The 27,887-nt window shown below is 40.3% G+C and overlaps 1 protein-coding gene across 7 annotated transcripts in view; it reads right to left on the reverse strand.

The window, feature by feature from the left end:
• LOC135163561 (small conductance calcium-activated potassium channel protein) overlaps positions 1–27,887 on the reverse strand; it is an 88,095-nt gene that overhangs the window by 13,468 nt on the left and 46,740 nt on the right. For 4 of the 7 annotated variants that reach the window (XM_064123092.1, XM_064123090.1, XM_064123087.1 and 1 more), the window contains 3 exons: positions 17,855–18,247; positions 17,227–17,253; positions 11,511–11,606 (listed from right to left, as the gene is read on the reverse strand). In XM_064123092.1, coding sequence (XP_063979162.1) covers positions 11,511–11,606; positions 17,227–17,253; positions 17,855–18,247 — 516 coding nt within the window. The remainder of the gene's footprint in view (positions 1–11,510; positions 11,607–17,226; positions 17,254–17,854; positions 18,248–27,887) is intronic. The other 3 variants (XM_064123091.1, XM_064123089.1, XM_064123088.1) reach the window with 1 other exon arrangement.

The following is a 27,887-nucleotide window of genomic DNA, read 5'->3' on the forward strand; positions in this document are numbered from 1 at the left end:
CCTTGACCATCGCGAAAAAAAAAAACAGCAGAGAGAAAATCAATCGACGTTGTCTCATCACGTGAATTATTCAGGTGAAATAAGAACTAGAGAAGAGAAAGATACCTCGCTTTGATTTTTTTTTATCGTCACTCACTTCTCTCAATTGCATTTTCCATCTGCTTCCCGTTACCATGTATTGACCCGGTGACTTTTACCCTCTGTCACGAGGAGTCGATCACCGCTTCAGCGAAGTGCTTCTGTTCTTCAGGGTCACCCGGTAGATATTAAGTGTATTAATATTGTCGGGTTGAAACGAGATTAAAGGTTGCTCTATTGATAGTCTAGTTTATTGAGTGGAGATACTCAGGATAAATCGATAGTTATGTCGCTGCGCGAATAAAAATATGTAATGTTGTACAGTTACATGGATGGACGCTAGCCACGTGAAGGTGCAGAACGATGCATTGGATCACGAGGCTTTCGTCCATCCATTATATTTTTACGATAATTTTTTATGGAATTGGGGAAATGTCAGAGTTGTGTAAAAATAGTGGCACGTGCGTTCCCGGATTGCGGTGAGTGCGGATAGAAAGAGGAGGAATTGATTGATAAAATGTTTGGAGAATTACTGGAATTATTGATAAAAATTATCGGAGGTAAATCAACGGAAAATTCTCGGAAATTTTTCTTCGTGACTCCGTCACGCTGAATTACCGAAATTCATCGTAAAAGCAATCGTAACGGTACGAAAAATTTATGAACCGCGTTTGGATGTGGAATTACGCAACAAATATGCGGTACTATCTGGAGCAATATTTTAATGGCTCCTTGGGCAATGATTTATGACATTTCCTTGAAAGTCTTTCGAGGTTCTCCATCTCATTTCTTTTTTCCCAGTCGACTGCTCTTGGCTGGCGTTCAGCATTATAACTTTGACGGAAGAATCGTGCGACTGGACTACCAAATACCGGAGTGAGACGGAGTGTTGGAGGAAAAAAAAAGGAAAATCGAGGTAGAAATAAAGAAATAACAGGGAGATGGTTGAGGGGAGTTTGAAGGGAGATGATGGTGAACAGTGGAAAATCGATGTGACACATGTGGACTGTGAGTACCAGGAAATAGCACGGTACCAAGGGCACAAAAATGCTGGCTAGAGTACGTCATGCCACTTACGAGTGACACGACAGCAGAAAAAAAACGCAAATGGAAATAAAAATAAAATGCAACAATGGGCTGGGAAAAGGAGACATTGGAGGTTAGTGCCAAAAAAAATACGATGAGAAGATCAACACCTGTCTGTTTCGATAGTCAAACGAAAGGAAAAAAATATTCCACAGGCTCTTTTGTGCACTCTGGGGAGGTACTGGGGAGGTACACTGGGAATACGTGATTCGAAGGGATATTTTATATACAATTGAGTCAGTATTACGGAGTTGGCAAATAGAAATGCCAGTGGATAACGAGGATATGGATTTTGGCACGAAAATCCACGGCTCACGTCCATTGTTCGTTGAAATTTCAATCCACCACTTTTTCCAGCCGACTGTATTTAATTTTCCTGCACTGATTGATCATTAGCTCATTTTCAAAAATTGCCAGAACATTCTAGGTTATTTATTTCGAAAATTGGTCGGTCTTATTCGCCTCGTTACGAGACGAATTGGATTTACTTCGCGATATTTCGTGCGAGACGATGGAATCTGGTGAAGTTGAGAGGAAGTTGAGAAAAATCGAGGGAGAAGAGGAGTAAGTTAAGTGTACGGTCGTGCGGTCAGGGGAGGATCCCAGTATATGTCGTTTCGAGTTGAACACAATAAAAAAAAATCACCTCAATTTCATACCCCCTTTGACACTAAAGAAAAATATGGCTTGTGTTTGAAATACGTGAAATATATACAGATTTTAATTCAATTTCAACATTAATTGATGTTTGAAATTGAATGAAATGCAGACAAATTTTATTCTGACATTAATTAATGTCGGAAAAATATATGAAAAGGGGTGTGGAATATGGGGATTCATTTTCACCGTATACTATCGAACACACAGAACTTTACCCATTCATGTCAAATATGTTGTGAATATTATTCTCTCGACGTTGATTACTCCTTAATATCGTTTTTTGGCGACTGAAATTCAGCAAATAGTGTTGCCAAAGCGTCCCGTTCCTGAGGGGTTAATTTTCTTGCGCCCCCTGACCGTCAGTTCATTAAAAAACATGGCACGAAAACGTGCCAATTCTCCCCAATTACCTTTCCGAAAAAATAGCGCATCCTTACCCACCTCATCACCGGACAAATTGAATTTATTTCAAGTATTTCGCATGAGTTGATGAAATTCCGCGAAGTTGGACGAAAGTTCCGAGACATCGTCGGTGAGATAAAGGTGAATTTTACGGTTGTGTGGGCACAAGGTACTTTAAATTTCCTGGAACTTTCTTTTTTATGTTTATCATCCTTTGTTCCTTTGACGAGAGCCTTCTTTTCGGTCACTCCCAGAGGAATTCCGGCGGTCTATCACTTCTTTTCTTCATACCACATCGTGTTTCTCCCCTCCTCCCCCCTTCACAACGGCCCCACCGAGCCATCATTGGTTTTCTTACCAGCGCTTCCTTGAAAAATACAGACACAGCCTCCACCCGATAAGGAGGACACCAGAGAGTGGCAAATTCCTCATTTTTCTTTTCTCGTCTTTTTTCTCGATTTTTTTTTCCTTTCAACTCTTGAACGGCATCAAAACAAAAATAATGAAAAATTGAGCGATAAATAGAGCTCGAGGGAGAGAAAATGTGAACGGAGGAGGTAGACGTTAACTAACGAGACCTTGTGCATATTGCAGAAGATGAAAGGGCTGGGCTGAGAGGCTCTACCTAGGCACTGGGTCAACCGCGACTCCGCAGGGCTTCAACTCTCGTAAGCGCTAAACCACAAATAGCTGAGATGCTTCATCAACTTTAATGCACATTTTAAATGCGCTTGCCGAGTCAATTTGATCTATCCAATTAGACCCATTTGTTCAAAATGAATTTTTAAATTTTCGTTAAACGGACAACAAAGTTTTCCATTACAAGCAATTAGGAGTTCATGGTACACACCTTTTACGCTCATCAGGATATCTGAATGAAATTTCAGGGATCGAATTTGGTTGGGCTTTCCTTGGCTCGAAATCAAAAGCCCATTTTCTGATTTACACCGCACCACATGTCCACCGACTTATCAGTGAATTTTCGACCGCTGGAAGTGTTCAATTGAATATAGCCACTCGGATCGCAGGGTTAATCCCGGGATGGTGGGGTCAATGGGGATCATTCAACATGATACTCTTCAGCTGTCGTCTCACCTCGAGTCTCTACGCTCACAGATTGGGAGAAGTTGGGGAAAAAATATGAGGATCGTTGACTCGATGTTTTCCAAGGATCACTGGGCGGGGTTAACTCGTGAGATCCGGTACGTGTTGGCTAAGTATATTTCCCCGTGGTGCTATCAAACTGTCCTGGTTTAACTCAACCTCGATAGTAAACTTGGCGCCAACCGGGGTGGAAGACATCGCTGGCTGCTCTAGGGCTCTACCGAAGGTGGACATGACTTCAATATGTGTGTCAGTGTGTGCATAATTCGGTGAGTAATGCCTGTCTATGCGATGCACTTATCGATTGCAGAACAATTCATGAATAAAACCTTGATGATCTTGATGGCGGGTGGGGGAGGGAGAGGCCAGCCCTGACGAAATTCTGACATTTCACCGGCCCTCCCACATTATGCGTTAATTTTCATTAAATATTTAACAGCCAATCTTATCCCTGTTCAGACTATCTTCCAGTCATTCTCTTACAACTTTGAACTCATTGGGTTTCATGTTCACGAAGAGCCCTTCAGTGCAGTTTCCCCAAAATCGTTGAACCGTTCCAGGTGTTCACGAGCATGTTACCCGTCCACAACAGATTTTCAGTAAACAACGGGGTGACATCACGTGTCTTCACGAGAGGTATCCAGAATGGCAGAGTCGTTATTCCCCTGAAATTTCAGTTACAACCTACCTACAACTGCTGACGACAACTAAAAGTAACGAGACAAAGGGCTGTTTATAACGAGACTATTCACTTGCACGACGCATCAACTTTATTAGGAAACTTTCAGAGGATGTTTAGGGAGACATGAGCGGTACTCTGGTGGAATCGTTATGAAGAGTAAATGCAATGATAGGGGTATGTGGTTGTGCATGAATAACATTAAGAACAATTTGAAAATCATGAGCTATCGGTTTTTACGACACCCCCTCTTCGAGCTAAGAATCTTTTCCTAAATTCTCTGATGCAATTGTTGGTCATTTTCGGGTGCGACATATCACTGAGATATCATTGTTTAAATAATCAACGAAGTGAAATAAAATATCCCGTCTATCATCGACGCCCACAAGCCAGGAAACTGACATAACTTGGCAGTCACGTTGAATTCTAAACCTAAGGCTCCACAAGAAGCGTGAGGTTTACGAGTGGGCGTACGGTTTCCGGGGGATGATAGAGCCGCTCGGGGAGGGATGGACTTCTGTACGAGAGCTTGATGAACGGGTGTTCGTAAAAAGACATTCTCGGGTTATTACGAGCCAATCCAGTGAGTTATGGCAGGTGTTACATAACGAACTGTACAGTATACACTGCGATTCACCGAGTTGGATGGGAGGGTTGGGACAACGGAGGGTTGATAATCCCACGTGTACACTTCCGGTAATTTAAGCCCTCACTCGGTCAACCATGACGATAGTAATGGCATCGATTTCAGTTTCTGACGAATACGCATTGTTATGCACAACTTGAAGTATTGGGTAATTGCAATTGTATTTATTTTTCATTTTCTTCGCGTCTTTATTGCTGTTATTTTTTACTCTCCCGTTTAATTATTGTTTCGGCATCAGGTAAAAGTTACGGCTTGAATTTGCAATTATTTCGGGCCCTGGAAATTGTTGGAGTGGAAAATTCGGGTGCGTTGGGTCGCTGCAACAAGTTTCCAATTTATTCTCTCTCGGTTTCAATTAGTTCTCGGCCAGTGAAAAATTGGGGACTTTAATAACTGAATATTCAGCCAGACGTTGGATTTTTACCAACATGAATGGAATTATGAATGTGATGAACTTGCAAAAGGTCAGAAAGCTGTAATACTCTTTTGGGCCACCTCGTCGCAGTGGTTGAACCATCAAGGGTGCGTTGTGGAGAGAATTTTTGATAAAAATTACCCTGTCCTATAATACTGCACCGTAAATTATCGTTACCTCATTACTATTCCGAAACTCACTAATTTCTCTAACATCCTGCACCGAAAACGGTCTTTGGAGAGTACTAATTATTGATCTCACGAATAAAATGGATAGCCCATTGAAAAAATAATTGTCACGCAAGTAGTAGCGGTCACCTTTGTGGATTAAACATCGCATAATACAAAATAACGTCTCAGTCGTTGAACAATTCATTCTCTCGTGGTTTCAATTAATTTTGCCGGCAATGACAAACTGCGGACTTCAGTAATTGAATATTCAGACGAGCGGTGAATTTTTGCATACACGAATGGAATTATGAGTGCGATAAAGTTGCGCTGAACCTCGTTAACATCAATCGAATTCTTCTATCGGTGCACTCCACATGGTGAATTGAAAAAATGTTTCACTCGATGAAGAGGATTCGAGGGGACTGGACAGGACACTGGTTGGTCCTCTGCCAAGTCCGGGGACATCTCATCGTTCGCTTCTCCCTCACGTCTTCACAGATAAGAGTATGGATCGAGTTATTACGTTGGTGTGGGGACCAAAGCCTATCCTGCATCTTGCCAGTCTCTGGGGGCATCAAAAAATGGCCTGGGATCCGAGTAGAACAGAACAAGAGCCTAGGGTTCTGTCGTCATTGACAGGAAACTGGCACTGGGCTCATAAAAAAGCTATTTCTGAGAAGTTGGAAATAGAGGCTATCGAAACACTCAGGGCGAAAGCGAGTTACATAACTGATTCAAATATGTATTGGGGTGGACAATCGGATTGAAAATGTTGTTGGATTATTTACGGATTTATAAAGAGATCTGTCAAATTATTTTTCTGTGACAATTCGAGATTTACAGAGAAATTAGAAAGAAGAAGCAAAAGAAGTGATCAAAATCGAAACTGGTCAGACAATTTTTTTTTCGTTTATTTTCAATGCTTTGGAGAGTCTCCATAATTTGGTGCTTAATCTAGATCTCATGTGTTATAGATTAATTATTTTATGACGTGTATTTGAAGTAATTATCAGGAAAATAAGAAACAAAGTCAGTTAATCAACTTGGGACAATCGCTTAGTGTCACTGCGGTAACTCTTTTCGGAGGATGCCCCCTACCCCGTCTAAATGCTCATCAATTCAGTCTCTTTTTGCCTCTGGTGACAGAAAACCTTAAGCTCGTAAGGATGATTTACTCTCATTCGAAGCACGAAACAATCTTCAAGAGTGTCGGAAAGATGTTTCTTGTTGCCTGTGGGTGTCTCCAAATCCAACGTTGACATATAATACACTCCTCCGATCCTATTGCTCCTGGTTTCAGCAATGGGGTCGCCTCAGCCAAGGATATCCAGTTCAGAAATTTCACGTAAGAACGAATTGGTCTGGTGGAGTCTTTGGCTCGGGTTATCGCGTCCACACGTCGAAGATAAATCGCACGCGGATAGCGGAACAAGTGTCAAGTTTTTCATGGCTGGATTTCGATGTAGAAATCCCATTCGATTGTTCTCGATTTTCCGCCAATGAAGCAAGATTACCGTTTAAAAAAATGTTCCTGGTTTTTCAGTGATAAAATTTCTCTTCATATCTCTTGGGGCACCAGAATTTTATTCCCCATTTTTTTTCCCTAAAAAGTCGACACCTCTGATCGCATAAAATTCTACCACCGGCGTATCAAATCGAGTTGTAAATCCCTCTTCGCTGGCTGATGCTGACTCTCCTCGAAAATGAATTTGCCCAGGTTGCACGAGTATGCACTTCTCCAGTTGGAGAAAATGAGGGAATGATTAAATGGGTGATAGCGACAAGAAGCTGGGAGGGAGACAGTTATCCACTGTGTGTACATTTACTCAGTGAGAGTTACAATTGTCAGGCGATGCACAAGGTTGATGAAGAGAGATAGAAACAGGCAGAAGTTCACAGTTACCCAGAAGGCAGTGGCATACTCGGTCTCGCCCCGTCGCTCTTCTCCTCTGTTCTCTTGCCAACAAGGAATGCTCTTTAGGTGGTGAATTCTTTGAGCATGCCTGACATAAATAAAGGCTGACCCAGACGAAAAATGAAAGAGCCACCCAAGGAAAATTGGTCAACTCCGTATATTTTGCCGGCATCTTCTTTATCTTCTGAATTCATTCTGTACTTTTATTCAGAACGCACTTTGGATAATAAATTTCTTGGCAACGCTGGGACTCCGGGGTCGGTCTTTCCTCAATTTCTATCGCTGCTTCTATTCACCGGGAGGAAAGTAGAAATAAATTCGCGTTTGTTTACACGAGAAGAAAATGTTAGTCTTCGTATATTTGGTCGTTGATGCCGGGAACAATTGGAAACTCTTGTTGAAACTGACAGAAAGAATTTTATTGAATAAACAATAGGATAATTTTGATTTAAAATTGGTTTTCGTGGCAATTCTTCTCGGATGGTTCGCAATACTGTCGTCCAGTTGTACTCCCTGATGTGTAGTTTGATGGAGGGTGGAAAGCAATGACGAAAGAAGTGGAATAATCACGGATACTTGAACGAGCGTACCAGAAACAGCTGACCTCGTAAACTATCCGATTCATCTCCCCCCCGTACCCCCAACCCCTCGGGGTCTGACTATTTTACGATCGAATACCAACATCCTGTATACGCCATTTGTAATAAAGTGTATATACCGATTATCCGACTGGTTGTAAACTCGATGGGGTTTCCGGTTTAATGCTGAAGACAACCAACGACCACCGATGACTTATGAAATACCTGGGCAGTGGGTGCGAGTGAATGAGATTAGGGTATTATCCGTGAATTATCTATTCAGCATATCAATTGATCAATTTATTCGCGTGCCGCACTGACAAGTGTCGAGAGTGAAAAGTGGAAAAAAAAAATGAATTCATGATGAATGGCCCATTGATTTCTCATCCCCCATATCCCAACCCCCGAGCTCACTGCCAAATCGAGTGTGGCGTCATCTGCAGGTGTCGCGCCGTCTTGACATGGAGTGGAGAATGAAAAATTTCCGAGAATTTTCTGTTCTCGGTGAATATTCAACTTTTTTTTCATCTCGTCTGGTTTCATTATATTGTCAATGGATTGAATGGGGTGAGACCTTGTCAGAGTGTCGATTGTTTTATCGTATATGTAAATAAAGGGGTGTGAAAAACTGCTGTTGGATAGTCGGATGAAAACGAAGGAAAATAAATTTAAAAAGTGATAAAATATTGGATATTTATGAAGTGAAGCTCAAATGAAAAAGATATTTTTGTTGAATAAAAATCTAAAATTATTTCATGGGAATAGATTATTAAATAATAATGGGACTTCGGGCACGCAGGAAGATGAATTATTTATTACGAACGCGGGATAATTATTATATTTTTAATGAGCTTTCCAGGTTTTTTTTAGATTTTAATTGTTTTCCCAACAACTTTTTGGTTTTAAAAAAATTTCACGTAATTAGGAAGCGAATATTCATCATGTTATTGAAAATGAGAAAAATTGAAATTTCCATTTTTCTTCTTCTGGCATTGGCCCATCTATCAGAAAAACGAATCAGTATCACCTCTACAGTTACACGGTGATGTGGCATACCCTATTTCTTAACTCTCTCGCAAACTGACGTGAAAGTAAACCATAAAACTTTGTTTCTCAACGACAGGCCCGTGTGTCTCTCCAACCATTCTTCTCCACCCTTAGGACTTCCCGCAGGGTAAGTTCGGTGAAATGAGCTCCCCTGGGATTCCGCGGCTTTCACTATCAACGCAGAGAAAAAAAAGGCTGACTGAGGGAAAAAGGGTACGAATACAAATTACGTCAACATAATGTTCTTTTTCAGCTGCTCTCCAATCTCATTCTACGTAAATTGAATTTCTAGGTGGACAGGGATAGGTTTCAGTGCGATGTTTGACGATCTGCCAAGTCGATATTAATCACGAAGGCTAATTAAATCGGATTATCATTTTCATGGGCTGCTATTCCGTTGGCGTGAAAACAGGATTTGCCTGATTAATCGAGTTATGGGGCTCTTTAATTGACGATGGACAAGGAGATTTACATAGTTCCATCAATAATTCAATTCATAAGTTCGTAATGGCTAGAAGAGGAGCGTGATTTCATGCCCTCATTAAATAATTTTCTATTGGATTATTTTTCCTCCGAAGGGAACTGTCAGATTTTCGCTGTCTCATGTTTAAACAATAAAATGTTCTGTAATTAGTACATTAGTATTCATAATACTCCTACGTCCAGAAATTATCAATGACTCAGGGAACATTAATTAGCCTCTGAATATTTTTTTTTATCAAAGAAATCGATGTTAGAATAAAATTCATAAGCTCAACTTCGGTTCAATTGAATTAACGTCACTCTATCGCTTCGAAAGCCAATATGACTCGTAAATTCACCATAGTCATTCACCGTGGTGTCCAACATAACAAATTGGCTATAGTTAGTACACGAACGGGAGGAAAAATTGTGGAGATACATCGACAAATAAATGAATAGCTTTCCTGTCGGGGAAAAAGCAGAGGACTCCATAATGACTGTCAGACCGACCATATAACATGTAGTATACTCGGAAATATGAGGGGTCGAGAGTTATGTGGGGGAGCAGCCAAAGCTCGTGTACATACCGAGAGGTATGTGTCTCCCTTAGACGTTGGGGTTGCGTCATAGTTGCGAGGGAGACATCGAGTGCGTATATCCTCCCCTTTGCACGACAGAAGATGGAAAAATCTCGTCTCAATCGCTAAAGGTCGTATCGTGCGCACAATGTACTTTTCCCAGCGTAATCACTAGGAAAAATAGTGTCTCAAGTTAAGACACTTTCGTCCTATCTTTCAAGACCTCTGTGCTGTGATATTTGAGTCTCGTTGAAGGTCTAAAATTGTTTTTTTTTTCTCCACAGAAAGTGAGTAAAAAAAGTAATGAAAAATAGAGAATCGACTGAGGGTGGGGATTTTTTCATATTTTTTATTATTATCCTGTGTTTATGATCTTCCGAAATCTACGTACGAGCACTGCACATTTATCTGCTACCGAAGGGAACGTTGATCATAAAATGCGCTTTAGTTTTTAGCTGGATCAATACCAGACACTGTTATTTCAATTTAACTGTTGAAGTTGCACATTTACAAAGAGACTGCCGACATGTCGACGGTTTAATGTCCCCCGTTATTACCTCCATAAGCTCTGGGAACGCAAATTAGTTGTGAAACAATTCCAACTATAATTATAAATTCTGAATTGCTGAATCACTTTGAGATTCGATCTGTCTGACAATACTTTGCAGTAGAGTTACCATTGTTGAATCAGACTTCGCCATAATTTTAATTATACGTTGTATTTCAGTGCAATAAATTGTTTAAATATTTCCGAAGCAGCAACTACGGTCAATCCTTGCATTGTATATATGCACGGAGAGGATCAGTATCTGGTGTGAACAGACGGGGGAGATTTGATAGTGGACTGGGAAGCTGAGATTAAACGATCAACTGGACAATGAGGGATTTGAGAGGAGCCCTGGGAGCATACGGGGAAGTTTCGAGGTACAGGCTGTGTTTGCCGGTGGCTGTAGTGAGAAAGTCAGGGGTATAAAAAGGCAGTGTACAGCCTCGAGTGCTTCTCCTCATGCTTTTTTTTCCCCACGAGGGAATCACGATACTCCGGGTAACAGTCAAAGTTTGGAATAGGGAAAAAGGAAAAAAATAGAATTCACAACAATTGAGAATTTCAATTTCCTCTTTTTACTCGACTTTTTACGTTGTACTTAACTATCTCGAGAGCCTAACATGAACCTCGCGGGGTTGAGGAGCATTCCAGCATTGAGATGCACGTGGAGTTTGTTGTGAAACTGCTTTGAATGATTCATTGGTTACTCGATATTCCAGCTTGCTTCGATACTTTGGGGAGATCGGTCGATGTGTTGGAGGAGCCGAAGTCTGTTGGGGCAAAGTACCGCTCGTTGATTTCACGTTGAATAATACTGGATATTTTACGACGAAATGGAGAGGGGAATTTTGTGAGAGAGTGGAAGTTGAACGATAGCCGATCGGTTGGAAACTGTATTTACCCGGATTAATTTATTTCATACTTCGATATAAGGAATAAGGACTGTTCCCTGGAGAGTTATTTCAGCTAAAAATTATTAGTACTGATTAATATGTGGTGAGAGGATTTTTATTCGAGGCTGAAGACGTTTTGTCATCGATCGTAGATCAAAATTGGTTATGGAAAATCCTGGAATTATTTCAGGAGCTTCCTCGAGTCGTTAAGGGATAAAATATTTTTCAATATTTGAACTTTCTTATTTACCTGTACTTCTAAGGCATGGTAAGCAAATATGAGGCCAAGCAGTATCACAGTAGACATAGATATCAGGGTTTTCAGTGCAGTCGAGTAGAACGAGGCCTGTAACACAAACATTGTTATCATGAGTATCTGCAGATCGTGCTGCACCGTGTGATTAATGGTATTATATGGCTAACACAAGGTGAACATGAATCAGCATCACTTCCCCCAGGGGTTCGATAGTGGTAGAGGGAGTAAGAAAAAGCATGGAATAAGAAATACAAATTGGGCAGGAGTACTGTTGACAATTGAATTTAACCCGGAGGCTCTCATGGGTCTGTACACATCGATCTGCACAATTGACATGGTAAGGGAATCTCCGCTGAAATTGCATCCCCTCTCTTCGAATATCGAAGGACAATGCTGTTACTGGTACGTAAGTTTGATGTATCCAGAGATGAGGGTATACGCAAGATTCAGTCTGAGTGAGTTGCCACGACGACTGTGAGAAATCTGTTGAGTGCGCATGTCAGCTTCGACCAGGCAACGTTGGTCACGCCCTTTGGAAATTGATAATAAGGACTCAACAGATATGTCACGCGTAATTTACGCACACTGATGAAAAAATTCGATTGATCGTGAGGGGTTTCAGTAACTGGTAGCGAATACCGTTGTTAAAGTAGAAAAAATAAATTTTTGGTAATATTTACGGAGAGATTTAGTTGGGCTGTGGGAGGTTGAAGCGAATGAACCCTTCGGTAATAGTCGGATGGAGGAAAATCGTCCATAAATATTCTAGGACGCGGACTGGAACAAATCACAATCCTTCGGTTGTGGGAAAAAACGAAATTCAGTGGAGGCAATTTTTTTCGCGATTTTTTCTACAATTTTTCGGGAGTTCCGGGAAATTCTTGCGAAAATTAGAAAAATTCACGTTTGATTGGATTTTGTTCTGGCCACCACTTAACGCCTCTTTTTCCGCACTAGCACGAATTTTTCTCCGAAAATTCTCTCCGTGAATTGCGTGGGAAAATGTATTTCATTGGATTAGCAAGATTTATAGCCAATTCCGGCGAATATATATCATTGAAGTGGATTAGAAAAAAAGATTCAACTGAATTTATGCGGTAACATTAACCGAGTACTTCTATCAGTGCATCTTAATTATTTTTGTCAGAGTGAATCAACAGAGAAGTTCATTAAGGAAAAAAGTCCGGAAATGATCAGACCAAGTGGGATTTTTCTTTCCAAGCAATTTGGTTTTTATCACTTGCGGAGGAGGCCACTGGAGGCAAGGGTCATATCCAAGGATATTCATCAATGTTGATCGAGCACTAGGACGTGCCTGTTCGACTAACCGTGACAAGAGTAATTGGACCCAGTGAAGTATCTGGGACAAAATAGCCCGGGTATAAAAAGTCAAATTAAACACGGATGGAATTACCACTTCTATCTACGTGCATCTAACACTCCGGTTACATCGCTAATTAAGTGTGACTAATTTGATAATTGTAAGGGGAGATGTGGGGAGGGTGAGATTTTTAATCTGTTCTCGGGTGAAATATGGGTGCGAAAGATTGATTAAGGATAGTTATCCAAAACCCCAAGAGCCTCTCGTAACAAGAATTTTTTTATGCACTTGGAAGGCCGAATCGATTCATTTTCCCCGAAACTGAGCAACTAATTAAATCTCACGTGAGCACAGAAATTTTTCTAAAAAAACTAATCATGAAAATCAAAATTGAGAAGCTCCCATTTTATTTCTATCTTTGATCCTCTTCACTAAATAATCTGCTCTTCCCCAGACAAACCTCAACCGAGATTAGATCTCGTGGTTCAATATAGTCAACGACCAGTGCAGCCACGTTACATCTGTCAACCAAAGCGACCAATGCACAGAAACTAATGTCTAAAAGATATGACGCCAAGTGAAGGCAATTCAAAGCATCACAGAAACTGGAAAAATTCAATTTCCTGAAAGTGCATAAATATCCTTAATCAAGATACACTCGTGCCTTGTGAGCTGCCAAAAAAGAGAGTGAAGTGTGGTGGAGCCAGTTGACAAGGTGAATATTTCAAATGCTCAGTGAATGAGAATTGAGTGTGGGGTGGAAGGGGGTAGGGTAAAAGGGGAGGGCAAATTAATAGTCAAAGTGCAGTCGAGTATGCACTCGACTGTGGAAGCATATGTCGACGACTCGGGTGAACTAAACTCCAGTACCACCGATTCGTGATAGTTTCAAGTTGTTACTTCATTCACTATCCCTCCCCCCGCCCTCCTCTCATCGTTCTGGGTCGACCTTCTGCACTTTGCTTCGACAATAGTTCGGAAATTCTTGGAATGAGGGGGTGAACGGGTGGAGGGGTGATCGATAGAAACTAACTTATAATTTCTACTTAGTGGACTGTGATAGTGGAGTCTGATTATCTCTGGCTGCACTACTTGAACATTACCCGCGGTCCAAGAACCATAAAAACCAATGAATGCCCTGTGTTTTGTAGTAAAAAAAGCACTAACAGATAAGTTACATTTAAAGTGAGTTAATTATTTAAGTTTTGAAAAATAATAGAAAATGATAAATGAATGGTCATGCTAATAATATTAACAATAAAATCGATTAGCAATTTCCATTTAGACGATTTTAGAAATGCAGTCGGATTATCTGTGGCTATACTACTTGGCTGCTCCACCCGGGAAGAATCCTGAAGACTCAACTCATGAAAGTCGTATTAGGAAGGTGGGAGGCTCAAAAGGAGTCGAAAGTGCTAAATAATTGACACAAATTCTGGTGGGAAATCTCTTATAAAGTGAACTACGATGAACTAGCCAAACTTGCCCTTATCATCGCAATACAACAGAGCGGTTTGAAAATTTTCGACAATTACTAAACACTGGGAACTGAAGACTGGAATGATTTTCTTAATAATTTCACTTTTTTTATTTTAATAATTTTTGGGAGAAATGGAAATTTATACTTGAGGATTCTGAATATTCTGCTTCAATAGTAGTTCAGTATTTTCTGGGATGAGGAGTCAGCAGGGCAGCGAGATATAACCAACTGATAATTTCCATTTAGAAGATTGCGACGGTGCAGACTGATTATCTCTGGCTATACTACTTAAACCCTCCGCTTGATGGAAGAATCTTGAAAAGTCTTTCCACTCATGAAAGTCGTATTAGGCAGGTGGGAGGTTCAGGAGGCTGCGAAAATGCTGAATAATTGACGCAAGAGGCGGCAGAAATGGCTAAAGTTTCAAAAACTAATTGTGAGTCTGTTTTTTTTATTTTCGTTTTAATGAGATTCAAATTTCTTTGTTGGTAGTGATAATTAAAAATTCTGAAATTCATGGAGACACTTTTTACCTCAAACTGGGAGGATAAAAGTTTTATGGTTATACAGTGTTTTCGATGTTTTTTTTTTCAGGGGTTGGGGTGAATAGGCGGAGAGGGAGAGGGGATAAACAACGAGTGTACGAGGTAAAAAGCGTTTTAAAGGTTTTATAAGCAGTGAAAATAGAGGAGGAAAATCCCCGGAAGTTTTCGTCGAGATTAATACTTCAAACGAAAAGTTTCTTGTTTAGATTTTTTTTTTGCGTATGCCGGAGCATCTGAGAGTCTCGTACATCTGTGAAAAATGAAAGGATATTGTGTGGAATAAAAAGAGGCAAACAGACGGTTTATGAGCAAGAAGTGGGAATGGCTGCTTTTGGGGAAGATGTGGTGTAGGTCGATGAAAAAAAAATGACATGGTTGGCAATATTTTCAGGCCTGTTTGACGATCCCCTTGATTTACCACCGAAAGGGATTAGGGTTGCGTCATCGATAGATGTTGGATAGGGAGTGGGCAAGGGGATGCTGAATGGGCTCAATTTCTATCTTGCGGGAGTTTTCACCCTTAAAAAAATTTCATGGCCAGTTTTATCCTCTTGACCATAACGAACACTAGTCCCTCGTAAAAAAAATTATTTTCATCTTCTGAATGTTCTCCACGTAAATTTGAATTACTATTTTTAAATTATGATGGAGCATAAGGGAAGGGACGGACGGGGATTAAATATTTAGGATGATCTGGATGAAGCAATTTTGAAGTATTACCGAAGGCTTTTCATAATTCAATCAACGGTTGAATTATATTTTAAATTTGAAAAATAGCGGAGCACTGGGCTGGCGGAAATTTATTGGTAATTAATTGACATTTACATGCGCACCTTCACAGTTGGGAGAGTGAATTGAATTTTGGATAAAATTGTCCATGAACTTGCGATTCGCGTTGATTATTTTCCTCATTTAAATATTGACCAATAGTAATTCAGGGCTTTACAATTTGCAATGAAATTCTGGTAGAGGTCCATGACGTTATAATTTTTTTTATCCCTTTGATTCGGTGCGACGCAAAGGTCTTCCGTGGCATATATTATTTTTATTCCCGAAATATTCAAATGCGGCAAATTAGTACAATATTCACGATCCAAGTTGAAAGATTTATGAAATCGTTATAAACGGAATATTTTAAACAGTAATTTCGAATAATCAATAAATTTTTGATAAGATTAATAAATATTCAACCCAGAACCAGAACGTAATTTCCCCTCAGTGGCAGTTTATTCAAGTTGACGCGAATAAAACACACGTGTCAGACTAGATAGATTTAGAGTAGATTCTCTGAATGTTATCGATCAGAAAGTGTGTACCAAGAAATGCAGTGAAGTGTCAGAATGTCGTCTGGAATCAGTTGACTGTTTTTGCTGGGTGATTTATTGATTGAAAAGCGCAGTAATTTGTCTTGTGAAAAGCTCCAACACTGCATCGCCACTGGGAAATTTAAGTGGGGGAAAATAATTCAAAGGAAGCAAAATAAAAAAAAATTATATTAATTTCTTTTTCATTTTTTACTCTCGTATGAATCACTGCTAGTATAATTCAACCATCGAGCACCGAGTTACCGGAGGAATGAGCACCCTTGACCGTCTTTCACCGAGAAAAGTGATGAAGGGAGTGAGAGACCAGTGGAGCACACCAGCCAGACCTAGAGTATCTACTCAAGTGGATCCCTCTACTCTATCAAAAGTGTGCATTGAACGTGGAAACAAGTGTTCTAGTACTCTCTCCCGTTGTCACATCCATGCCAATCCGTACCGCCTCCACCCACTTCTAAGTAACGAATTCTATGCCGATCGAATTATTATTATCATTGATTAACCAGTTATTGATAGTGTCACTGATTTTAAACTTAAAAATTGAAGTAATAATTCAAGGGTAAGACTCAGAGGGAAGAAAATAAGGTTAAAATATTTGGAATATTTTCTACCCCTTAAAAAAAAAGATCTCCCTCATTGTTTAAGCGAAAAGCATTGTTGTTGACTCAAGTTCCAGCTAGTGCCATTCCCTTTATTCTCCCCCAGCCATAAAATGAGTAAGAACAATTGACAGGATAAATCAAATTGGGTGTCAGCAACACCAAACCCGAGGTATCCTGAATCAGTAATAGCTGATAACAATTAGTGGTCACGAGCTAGTCCCCGTTCACCCCCAATCGAAAATGCTTCAACCCCGAAAATGTTGTGTATGTGTGGCACGTAAATGCAAACCCGCATTTACCCCAAAATCACATTAAACAAGTCACGCATGAAGACACTGAAGTGGTCTATTGTCTGTTGAATATGTATACACTCAAGTGCTGTGTGCTCACACGCTAATCAGGCTCGAGTCATAGCACCCTCATCTTTTGAGGTGATTTACCTCGATTTTTGGTGGCGTAAAATCGTCCTCAAGTAACAGCAATTAAAGAAAAAAAATTTAGTAAACCATGGTAACAGGTCGAAATAACACAAATGAACTTTCGGAGTACTAATTCAACACATCAACTTCAATGGAAACCAACTCAGTACATCAAGTCAACACGATTAAACTCCTGGAGTTTCAGCATAAACAACTCCCCGGTAATACATTAGCAAATACAAATGCACTGGGAAATTACACTTGAAATTTTTGACATCGATTATGAGCTTGAGAGGAGATTCCATATATTTTATTAAAATTTATTATCGTAATACCAACGAATCATCTCTTGGCATTGATGATTCAAAATTTAATGGAGAACTCGCTGGCTCATTGCTTTATCCTTCGAGAATGAAAGTTCAATTCTAAATACAATTCAATGACAGTCCCCCAAGAATTACCAGCAAACTATTGATGGCATTACGTTAAAATTATCCATGACATTCGCGTGTGTTATTTCGACATGCGGTAGTAAATAATAAATGTAACAACTTAACTGTACAACTACTCATCTACTACCCACATTGACAATTGATCATATGCATTAAAAAATTAATCGATATTCGTTAATCAGTGATTTGTCATTTACCTTGGTATAAACGCCAGCACTTGACAGCTCATTCTCAATCACCATCATGATGATACCGAACATTCCCATGACAAGGGCATAATCACTAATGCGTTTGCGCTTTTCAAACAGCGCCTTTCGTCTGCCAAGTCTGTAGCCAACGTTGGGCTTGGGTTTTGAGCCAGGTCCAATGCGGTCTGATGGTGCTATTTTCATGGGACCACTACCGAATCTCCGCTCATCCATGGAGCGTGGATGTTCCGAGTGGACACCGACGAGGGCAATGCCAGCATCATCACCACCACTAGTCAAGACACCACTGGCACAACCACCACCACCACCTTGTCCACCTCCGGTCCCACTGCTGTTTCTCATCGCCCCGGGGATCGAGAGTGTCGACACTGGCTTCCGCAGCTGGAACATGTCAATTGGGAATGTTAATCGTACGATCGATTGATGCATCGATAGAGTGCTTGATTCATTCTGAACGAGATTCGTTAATTAGTTATCAATAAGAGGTAATATATTTATTTATCGTAAGGTCTTACGCGGTGTTTTTCTGGGAGAGATGAGCATAACTCAACTTGAGTGATATTCAATTAGTTAATGAATGTATTTTCCATTCTTCATTCGACTGAAGTTGAAATGGCAACGAATGGAAAAGAATAACGAAGATGGAGGAGAGGTGGACAACCTGATGGATGTCCAGCAATTAACCAATGTCCCTCGAATGAGAAATGACGTCAATTCCCTCGTCTTTCACGATAGATCATAAGGCACGTGATTGATTCACCGGAGAGCTGATATCGAGGTTTTATCGGAATGAGTGATAGCGATAGGCGTGTCGACTGATGTACGTTTGCTCTCAAGTCATTCGTATTCATACTTGTGACTGCATGGATGCGTGAGATACAAATTTATGATGCAACTATCACACACGTCGGGGGTTACGAGGTTTTCGAAATCACGGTTCATGGGCTATTCATTTTCAGCCTTCGCCAATTCCCGGGGAATGATAACGGCTTGGAACTGCCTTCGGGTTACGATGTGACAGTTTACGAGGATTTAAATCGTTTCTGGGACGATGATACCGCCTGCAATATTATGATTTTTTGTTTTCTTCCCCGGGATATCGAGTTTTACGGGATTCATGAAGTTTGATCCCTCCTATTTCCATTTGTCGACTGTTATAAAATTTCCGATGAAATTTGCGATCTGGGCGGACAAAAAAATCGAGAAAAGTTACGGAAAATTTTGGTAATTTCGGAGTAAACGTAAAACTAAATTAATATAAGACTCTATTTAATTTATAAAAATGACACTGAACCCATCTAGTATTATTCGATTTTCTCCATTTGATTTTATGATTCCTCTGCGTTTTTCACACTCACCCCGAATTTTATTGCGAAACATTAAATTGATGATTTTTTTTGCGGAGTTGGGGGCGGAGATGGAAATCGAATAATCGCATAATGGACAGAGTTGCGTAAATTTGATTCTGGTCGGAGAGTTCGGTGAGTAACGACTGCGAGGCCGAGCTTTTTTTTCCATGGTTTTCAATGAGATATTGTGGAGTCAAGCTATTAAATTCGCAACTGCGCCGTAAACTCCTACTATGGGGATATTTTTTCTCCTTCGCGTGCTTTATAAAGTTCCGTTGATTCTACTGATTCTCGGGGGTCTCTTACGGGTCGTTTATCGCTCGGGGTATAACAGCGTCATCGCGGCCAAGTGTATATTGTTCCGCGTATTTATTGCTTTTTCTTTCCATTGTGAAGCTCTCCAATGGTGGAATCGAGCTTGTTATTTTTTTTTCTCTCAGTGGGGACAATCGTAATATATCGCACGGACTGCATGGCGTATCGATACCAGTGGTATTGCGTTCGCGTAAGCAAACGGGGGAGGGCGGATTAAATCAGCCCCGTGAATTACATTCATTTTCGGGGAGAATAGAGGATATTTATTTCGATTTTATTCCAGTATGCTTGAGGTATAAATCTCACTGCTGGAGAATACCCGAAAATTGCAAAATTTACATTTTTGTTTGGAAATCCGGGCACGGATTTGCCATCAGTGAGGGATGTGGCACGTAACCTGAGATATCCTGGGAACTTTCACGTTCGGTAGAGGTTGACTGATCACCGGAAAATGAAATTGACACCGCCCATCGGGATCGGGAATTTCACAGCCCAGCAACGAGGTTTTTTTTCTAACAGAGGACGGAGAGGGAAATTCGCAGGAAGATTTTACTTGAAATCAAAGGTAATTTTCCAGAGCTTTCGCCGTCCCCGAAAGTGTATCGTCTTATAAAACATCCCCCGGAATTTCTGCGACAAACGCAATACCATCAAATTCTTTTTTCCATGCTATCATTTGTGAGGAATAGACATTCGTTTCCTGAGTCGAGTCTATTGGCACTGGGAACATTCGAAATGAGGTGGAAGCGCTGATTCATGTGATTTCTTCTCTCATTTCACTCTATGAAATGTGAGAGAATCACGGAAAAGAAAATTGATGGAAACTGGTGAATGAAAATGAAACGGTAACAGTAGCCTGTGGGAAATTTATAGCAAAATTGTTTTTCGGAATGAAATCAGATAATTATGATTTAGTTTTGTTGCTGGGGGAACGGATGGAAGTGGAGGGCGCTTGGATTTTTATGTCTACGGTCATGGTGTTTACGAAAATTGGGGAAATGGAAGAGAACCTTATGGAATTGTCACCAAAGGTTGGAAAGTCAAAATTATGAGTTCGAATTGTATTCAAGATGTGCTACCGGACAATTCAACGATTATTCTACCACTGCGCAGGGAATTTTCTTCCAATTTTGAATGATTTTCTGGATTTTTTATTCGTTAAGTGTCACTACGATAGAATTTGAGAATTGAATTTTTTTTTTTTGAAAGTAGACACTTTTCTTCTGTCAGCTGCTGATCCTTCCGCGTATGGAAATATTCATGGCTCTCTCTGGGATGCATATCAGATTGAATGGGCAAGTGAAATGTATCCAATTTCGTTCAGCCGAGAAGTCACTCCTATCTACCATCGCCACACCCACGCATCCATCTTCTTCAACGACTAACTTCCCCAGTATTTGGACATGTTCCAGCTTCTGTTTACTCTCTAATTAGGATTGACCCTGTAAAATAGGTTGTTGCCGCGAGGAGCTGCGGAAACACTGGTCTGGAGATCAAATTTCAATTTCATGAGGCTGATCATCATATGTTCATTCGCAGCAAATTTTCGGATAAACAAGCTGAAGAGATGCCCTACGAGGCGCCTTTATATAAGACCTTAAGACAATTTCTATCATAATTTTTCTTCGTCTACTTCTCACGAGAATCTTGTTTTTATCAGTGGACCATTTCCATCTCATCTCGGAATCCGCAACAGCTCCTTTATTCTTCCTGAAGCCCTCCTCATCAGCTCTAACGTTATCACCCGTAACGAAAAAAAGTTGTATTCACCCTGCTCCGCCCCATTGAAACAATCGAAAAAGCGAAGCGAACCTACGTGAGGGGGAAAACATTAAGCAAATCGAGTAAGGGAAACCAGACAATTCAGTGGATACGCGGCTGGTAGCTACGAGGAGGAACGCCAGTTATGTGATTGCCATAGAAATTGTAAGAAAAATCCGGAGAGAAGCTCCCAAGAGTAGTCATGGAAACGTTGACGCTGTATTATCTGATAACTTCCCCCTGATTTTTTTTCCCTCCCGTTGACTTGCCCCAGACTCGTCAACTTGTCAAACTACAGACACTATTCATTTTCCCTCTGGCATATTTTTGACCCCCCGGGCAAATCGAAGACAACAATGAATATTTGCTGAATCAGATGAATCAATAAACTTCGTACCCCTCCTCCCTTTGCAAAGTACGAGACTGTGCAATTTTTTTTTATTCATAATTTTTTCTTCACCCATCACTTGTTTAATATTCCGCACGAGTTCGGATGAACGATCACGACAAATACGTTTTTTATGAGGTAGCGGGAGTAAAAAAAAAATCTGTCGCTTCGTGAATACGCATTCCCAGGGAGTTCTAACGCGCCAGTGAATTACTCGATGGGAATATAAAAATGATGAAGAACAGGGGAAAAAAAGGGAAATAAAAAGTGGCCCGTTTACATTGTCACATGGTTTTCACCAACTTGTTCAATGGCAGTGGGACGTCGCGTCCGCGTGGCGTCGGCGAAATCAATAAACCCTAAATGTGGCCCTGCAGAGACAGACGAGAAAGCGCGAGGTACGCAGGGAATAATTTTCCGCTGTGGCATTTGTACACGTGTACGTGTGCGTGAACCACCGTTACACATAAGCAGAGGGTGAGTGACATCAGAGCGCATTGATTGGAGGGAGTGTGGCGTTTAGCCAGACGATTAAATCGATTCGCTTTGGGTAAAGTGAGATTGAATTGAATAAAAAAAAATGTACACAACAGAAGGAGAATACATGGTGGAATAAGAAGTGGAGGGAAATGAAAAAATGTTGGGGATGAAAAAGATGAAATAGCGAATGAGGGATTACCGGACCAATCAGGCAGCTAGGAGGGGGGTGGGAAATTGATGGAGGGGTGGATCTATTGAATTTCCTTTCAATTTCATTACAATTCGGGAATTATTGGATTTTTTATGGAATCCGTTGACGGTAGAGTATTTAATTGCCGGTGGGGATACGGCATTTCCGGAGATGGGAACAACTGAATGGGCGGGAACTCAAAGAGAAATTTAAATTTTGTTGCAATTTTTTTTCGCCAAATATTAAATTTTTCCTTGATAATCATTATGCATCAGTTAATTATTCGGTACAAATGAGGAATTCATCTTCAATTATTCGCATTATGAATAGCAAATGTATGACATCCTGATATCTATTTTTATCGTATGGCACGCGAGGTGTTTGACTCTCTTCTCGTGCTGGCACCATTCAGAGAAATTATCCGCACCGCAGCTTTAGATTCATTGAGGTAATTCTACATACGGCCATTTATGTACTCTTCTGATAACCAAATTGGAGTTGCCGGTGGGTTTGTTTGTTTTATGCCAATTACCACGAAACTTCTGTGCTGTTGCCAGCCACGCGGGCCCTCTGTTTCCTAACGAGGCTTCAGGCATTGGTAAATTTGCAGCAACAAACTGACGGCTGTGGGACAGGGGGTGAAGGGGTTTTCCTGTGGGGGGATAACACACCAACCGCTGGGCGAAAATTCATGATTAAAAAACCGAGGGAATAGGGTGAATTGCGCTTGTGCATGTGGATACTCGCACGTGTGGGGGAGGAGACAGTTCAATTTCGTTCGTTTCTTGTATCCTCCGGCAACTGTCTCATGGGGTATTCCCCTTGATTAGAGACAGCCCTGCATTTCACTGCCGCATTCGTAATTACTGTGCTTGTCTCACCTACGTGAAAAAGATAGAAACTCTACTCTTTTCAATTATTTCTCCCTTGCTAGGTCTCGTCTTCAATTTTGTCTCGTTGATTTTTTTAGGTACCATGAGAAAGGACATTGGGGGTGAGGGGGAGTTTCGTATCGAGTTATTTTTTCAGGCGGGTGTAATTTTTTTTTTCAATCGCGAGTAATTGAAAGAAAATATCGGATTTGTTTTCTTAGAACGGGAGAATTTGTGGATTTATTGGTGCGATGTATGTACATACCGAGAAATCGTACGAAACTTTACAATTTATCGACGAATTTATTATTCAGATTTGAACTAGATTTGTCACGTAGCATTTTTGAAGATTCAAAACCCTTAAAAATTTTAATAACAAACTGCGATTCTTAATGTGTTTTGATAGTGAACGACTGTGCTATATTAAATTCAGAATTAATTTAAAATTTCAGGTGATATTTTCCGAGATTCCCGTCAGTTCCGTCATCACGTCGTATTCAAATTTATGTTAAAATCAGTATTCGAGGTCACGGAGAGGTCTGTGGTGAATTGTTTTTCAAGATAGTTATTTTTTTCGTTTCAATCGGGGTTAATGGAAAGAAAACTCACGGCTTTGGCTTTTTCGACTGGCGACAATTTATGGGGATTTAATTAGGGTATTCGAACCTGAGGAAATTATTTCTCGGGGAGAAAGATCTTGGCTCATCAGCTATTCAAGATGAAAGATCTGTATTTGGAATAATAGTGAGTTTTTGAATAATTTATAGTTTCTGAATTTTTTTACTGAAATGTCTTACTAGTGATACTTCACTCCGAGAATATATTATGGAATTCAACTCACGGAGTTTCTCTCTACCGTAATTTTACCTGAGAAATGTTTGAGCATGACAATTTTAGTCAAATTCATATGATCCAGCGAATTTTTCGGGTACAAATATCTCACTGGTACCGGAGCAATAAATTTCCGGGGTATCGAGTTTACCCCGGGAAATGAATTTTTTTTTATGCTTTTCAATTATGCTCGTACAATTTATTCACAGGTTTTACGATGACCGATAATGAGATGAGATTACCCCGGAAAATTGGACTTTTTGAGTCTATCCAACTCGTTAAATTATTTTACAACCAGGGATAACTGAATGCTCTAATTATCGATTTTACATGTTGAAACTTCTAGGCCATGTAATGAAAGTTATTTCATTCCAGAGGAATACTAGGGTCACCAGTAAATTATTAAAAGTTAGAATAATATAGGTCCGCCCATTTATAAATAATCAGTAACTTCAAAATTTCCTGTCAAATGTTGACGTCAAAATTCGGCGTTTTTTCCTCAATAAATAATTTACGGAAGCGTCTGTCCAGCATTTTCCATCGAGCGCAGCTTTCACTGGTGTCCTACAACATTTCCCCATTGGAAATTCCCATTTTTACGAACTAAAAGCATTAACTGGACCATTTTTCAATTTACCAATTGTTCAGTTGAATAACATCTAAATATCATGTACCCGAATAATTTAATTATCGATTTTGTTTATAAAACATTTTTCCATTGCTAACGAAGTTGTTTCATTTCCGAGAAATAGTAGAAGCGCTGGAAGCCAAAGGATCACGACTGGAAACGCGCCTCCTTCATCCCTTCCTCCCCCAGTTGGAGCTTTATGCTCCGGGATATTGCGCCATTGGCCAATGCATTATACACAGGTTCTTTACACTCCCACCAACATGTTCATTTATAAAGGACGAGGCTTTGCCTATACAGTCCATTCCCTCACCAGTCTTTTTCACCCCCCTCTATTAATAATTCACCGTCAAAAGGGGCCTTAAGAACGTGTTACTATTTATTTTCCATTTTATTGGTTTCACCGAAGTAATTCTCACTCTGCCACTTTTCCCCATCAACAGAGTTGAATAAAAAAAGAGATTTTAGTTTAACAGAGTTCACCATTTCACTGGTGAACCCCCCCAATGTTCACTCTACCCATCGACTTGTCTTCGATTTTTATTTACATTAAAAAATCTCAGTGGGACCCAGAACAATTTCTCTTTCATCAGATATAATTTTTTCACGCCAATGGTCTCTTCCTTCCTGTTTCGACAATTCTGGTACACGGTTATCGTCATGGGGATTCGGGTCAGCGCAAGAGTCTGGTGATATTGCAACACCCGTGCAACGTCGTTCGGTTGCCCCAGAGAGCCAATGCAATCGTTCTACCCTCGGTTATTCCTTTATTTTTCATCTCCCGTTCCTCGGAATTTTTCCGCTTTTGTATTGAGTTCTTCAACCACTCTTTTTTGTTTTATTGCCGATGAAGAAATTCCATCATTATGATATTTGGCGACGACGCTGCTCTTGACCCGGATAACTCTTGGACAGTGGAATGTGGAAGGGTAGTGCAGAGTGGGAGACTGCGAGGGGGATTTTTAGCTTTAATTTATCCTATCTGGTTTTTTAATCTGCCTTGAGGGACGAGATGTCTGATAGGATTTCAGGGAGTGAAGACTCCACTTGGTGCTGGAGGAGGGGAGCTTCGGGGGATTGAAGGACAATGTTTCCTCGGGTCATCAAGTGAAGATGTTGGCATTGTTGAGGTTTTGCTGGGTCGACATTGGATGCACTGATTATTTGCGATGCTTCATCAGAAGGGACAAAATCAATTCGACTGTAAAGAAAAGCACTTTTGGGAATGCAAGGAATTTTTCCCAGGCGATGATGAATATTTTTTTCAATTGTAAAACTTTTTGGAGAAGGGCTGGAGTTCTATTTTACTCAACATTTGAGTAAAAACTCATAACTTCCTTCAATGTATGATAAATTCATCGGAAATGTCTGACAAGTGCGAAAGCACTTCGCCCAATTTTTTTTTTCTCACTTTAAAATATTTCTTCTCATATCTCACTGTGAGGAGGGAACTTCCCCCTCCAAGAACACGTTATTTCAGTATCTGAGAGCCTTTTAGAACTGATAAAAAAATCCGGGATCCCCCTTTCACTCCCATACATCACTAACAATCACGGAAGTAGAGTTTACCGCTGCTGTGTCAGCCCTCCCCAACAGAAATGCTATTGTATTCATCGTAGCGTCCCCCTCGACTAGCTATTTCTCCATCTAACTATAATATGATCCTTCTTACATGCCGGATGTATCGACACAAGTAATGGAACTTGTTGGTAATGTTGCGAGCAGTTTTCATTCCAAACAATTCGATTACTTCCGCCAGCATCGACAGTATCAGATGATAAATACCTGGTTGGCTGGCATCGAAGTGTAATATCTCACGTTGAAGTAACCACCGGGGTAAGTTCGGCGGTGTAACAGTTGGGAGAGCGGAAAGAGCCGGTATTAAAAGAACCGTAAAAGGGCGGTTAAGGAAATTTCAGATGAAAAAGAATTGGCAGAGAATTGCGGACGTTGGCTGAGGGAAGGAAGTGGATTCGTACGTGGACATTTTAAATGTTACTTGAAGGGAAGGATTTCAGGGTGAAGAACCACCAGTACCATGAAAGGTGAAGGTTTTTTTACTTTATGGACACTCTCGTGCCGGAGGAAATGGTCCGAATAAATCCTGTCCATCAGAAGACATTTTGCGAAATTTTGTCCACCGATAGTGACCATTCTCTCTCGATCTGCCGAGGGGATGAAAGAATGTCAGCTACAGGGGTTCTCACTTCTACATTTCCTGGCCCCCCGTGTCTTGTCCTATTCATGAAGCCATCAGAACTACCCGGAATGATAATGCGAATATCTTGAGAGACTGACAACTACCACAAAGTTGAGGCTCCGGTGAACTTTAACCAACTGGGATTAAAAACAGAAACTTACGTGGGGTGTTCATTCATGAAACCTTGACACTGAAATGCCAGCCAACGAAGATTTAATGTTCTTTAAGGTTTAATGAAGACAGAGTGATTGAAGACGAGCTTGCGAACAAAAACTGGAGGGACAATGCTTTCACCGGTTATATGTAAATAAATGGTGATGATGGAGGGACAAAAGCTCCTGGTTTTGTTGACTGCATCGTGAGAGAGACAAATTGATGCTGAATGTGAAAAATAGGGAACACAACAGAGCTATTCAACAGTTTCAAACAGATGTTTTCGAATCAGTTAAAGCATGATTTAATTAATAAATTGGGGATGGAACGGGTTAAAGAGTCATTCAGTGAATGGATGGAATTTACTGAATGTATTGATTTCATGTAGTTGCCTTAATTTTTATTATTTCCACAAAAACACGATGAAATCAATTCATCAGTTTTTTAAATTAAATTTTTTTTATGTTGTTCGTTTGAATGTTTGTAAGAAAATATTTTTTGTCTGAAGAAAATAAAATCATGTGACGAAGGAAAAAAATTAATTCTCCTATCGAATTCCTATTTCCTCTCAGAGTATGATATTCTCATGACATAAAAAGCGAGAAAATTACCTTTTGTGCGTCATCTGGGTCAACAATATTCTTTTCAGGTGAAATCTGCGGAATTAGGGGCTGCGTTGCCATATCTCATAACAACCAATTGTTCATTAGATAACCATAATCCACCGGACTCATCACAATCATTGAAACATCCGTAACCACGACGCCCAACGTTACCCACAAGCATTTTTACACTAATAAACACTATCATTGTTTCAAGGCTCCTATGAACTACACTAGTTACGTAAACTCTTT

Source organism: Diachasmimorpha longicaudata, chromosome 6 (assembly GCF_034640455.1).
Source record: "Diachasmimorpha longicaudata isolate KC_UGA_2023 chromosome 6, iyDiaLong2, whole genome shotgun sequence".
NCBI lineage: Eukaryota > Metazoa > Arthropoda > Insecta > Hymenoptera > Braconidae > Diachasmimorpha > Diachasmimorpha longicaudata.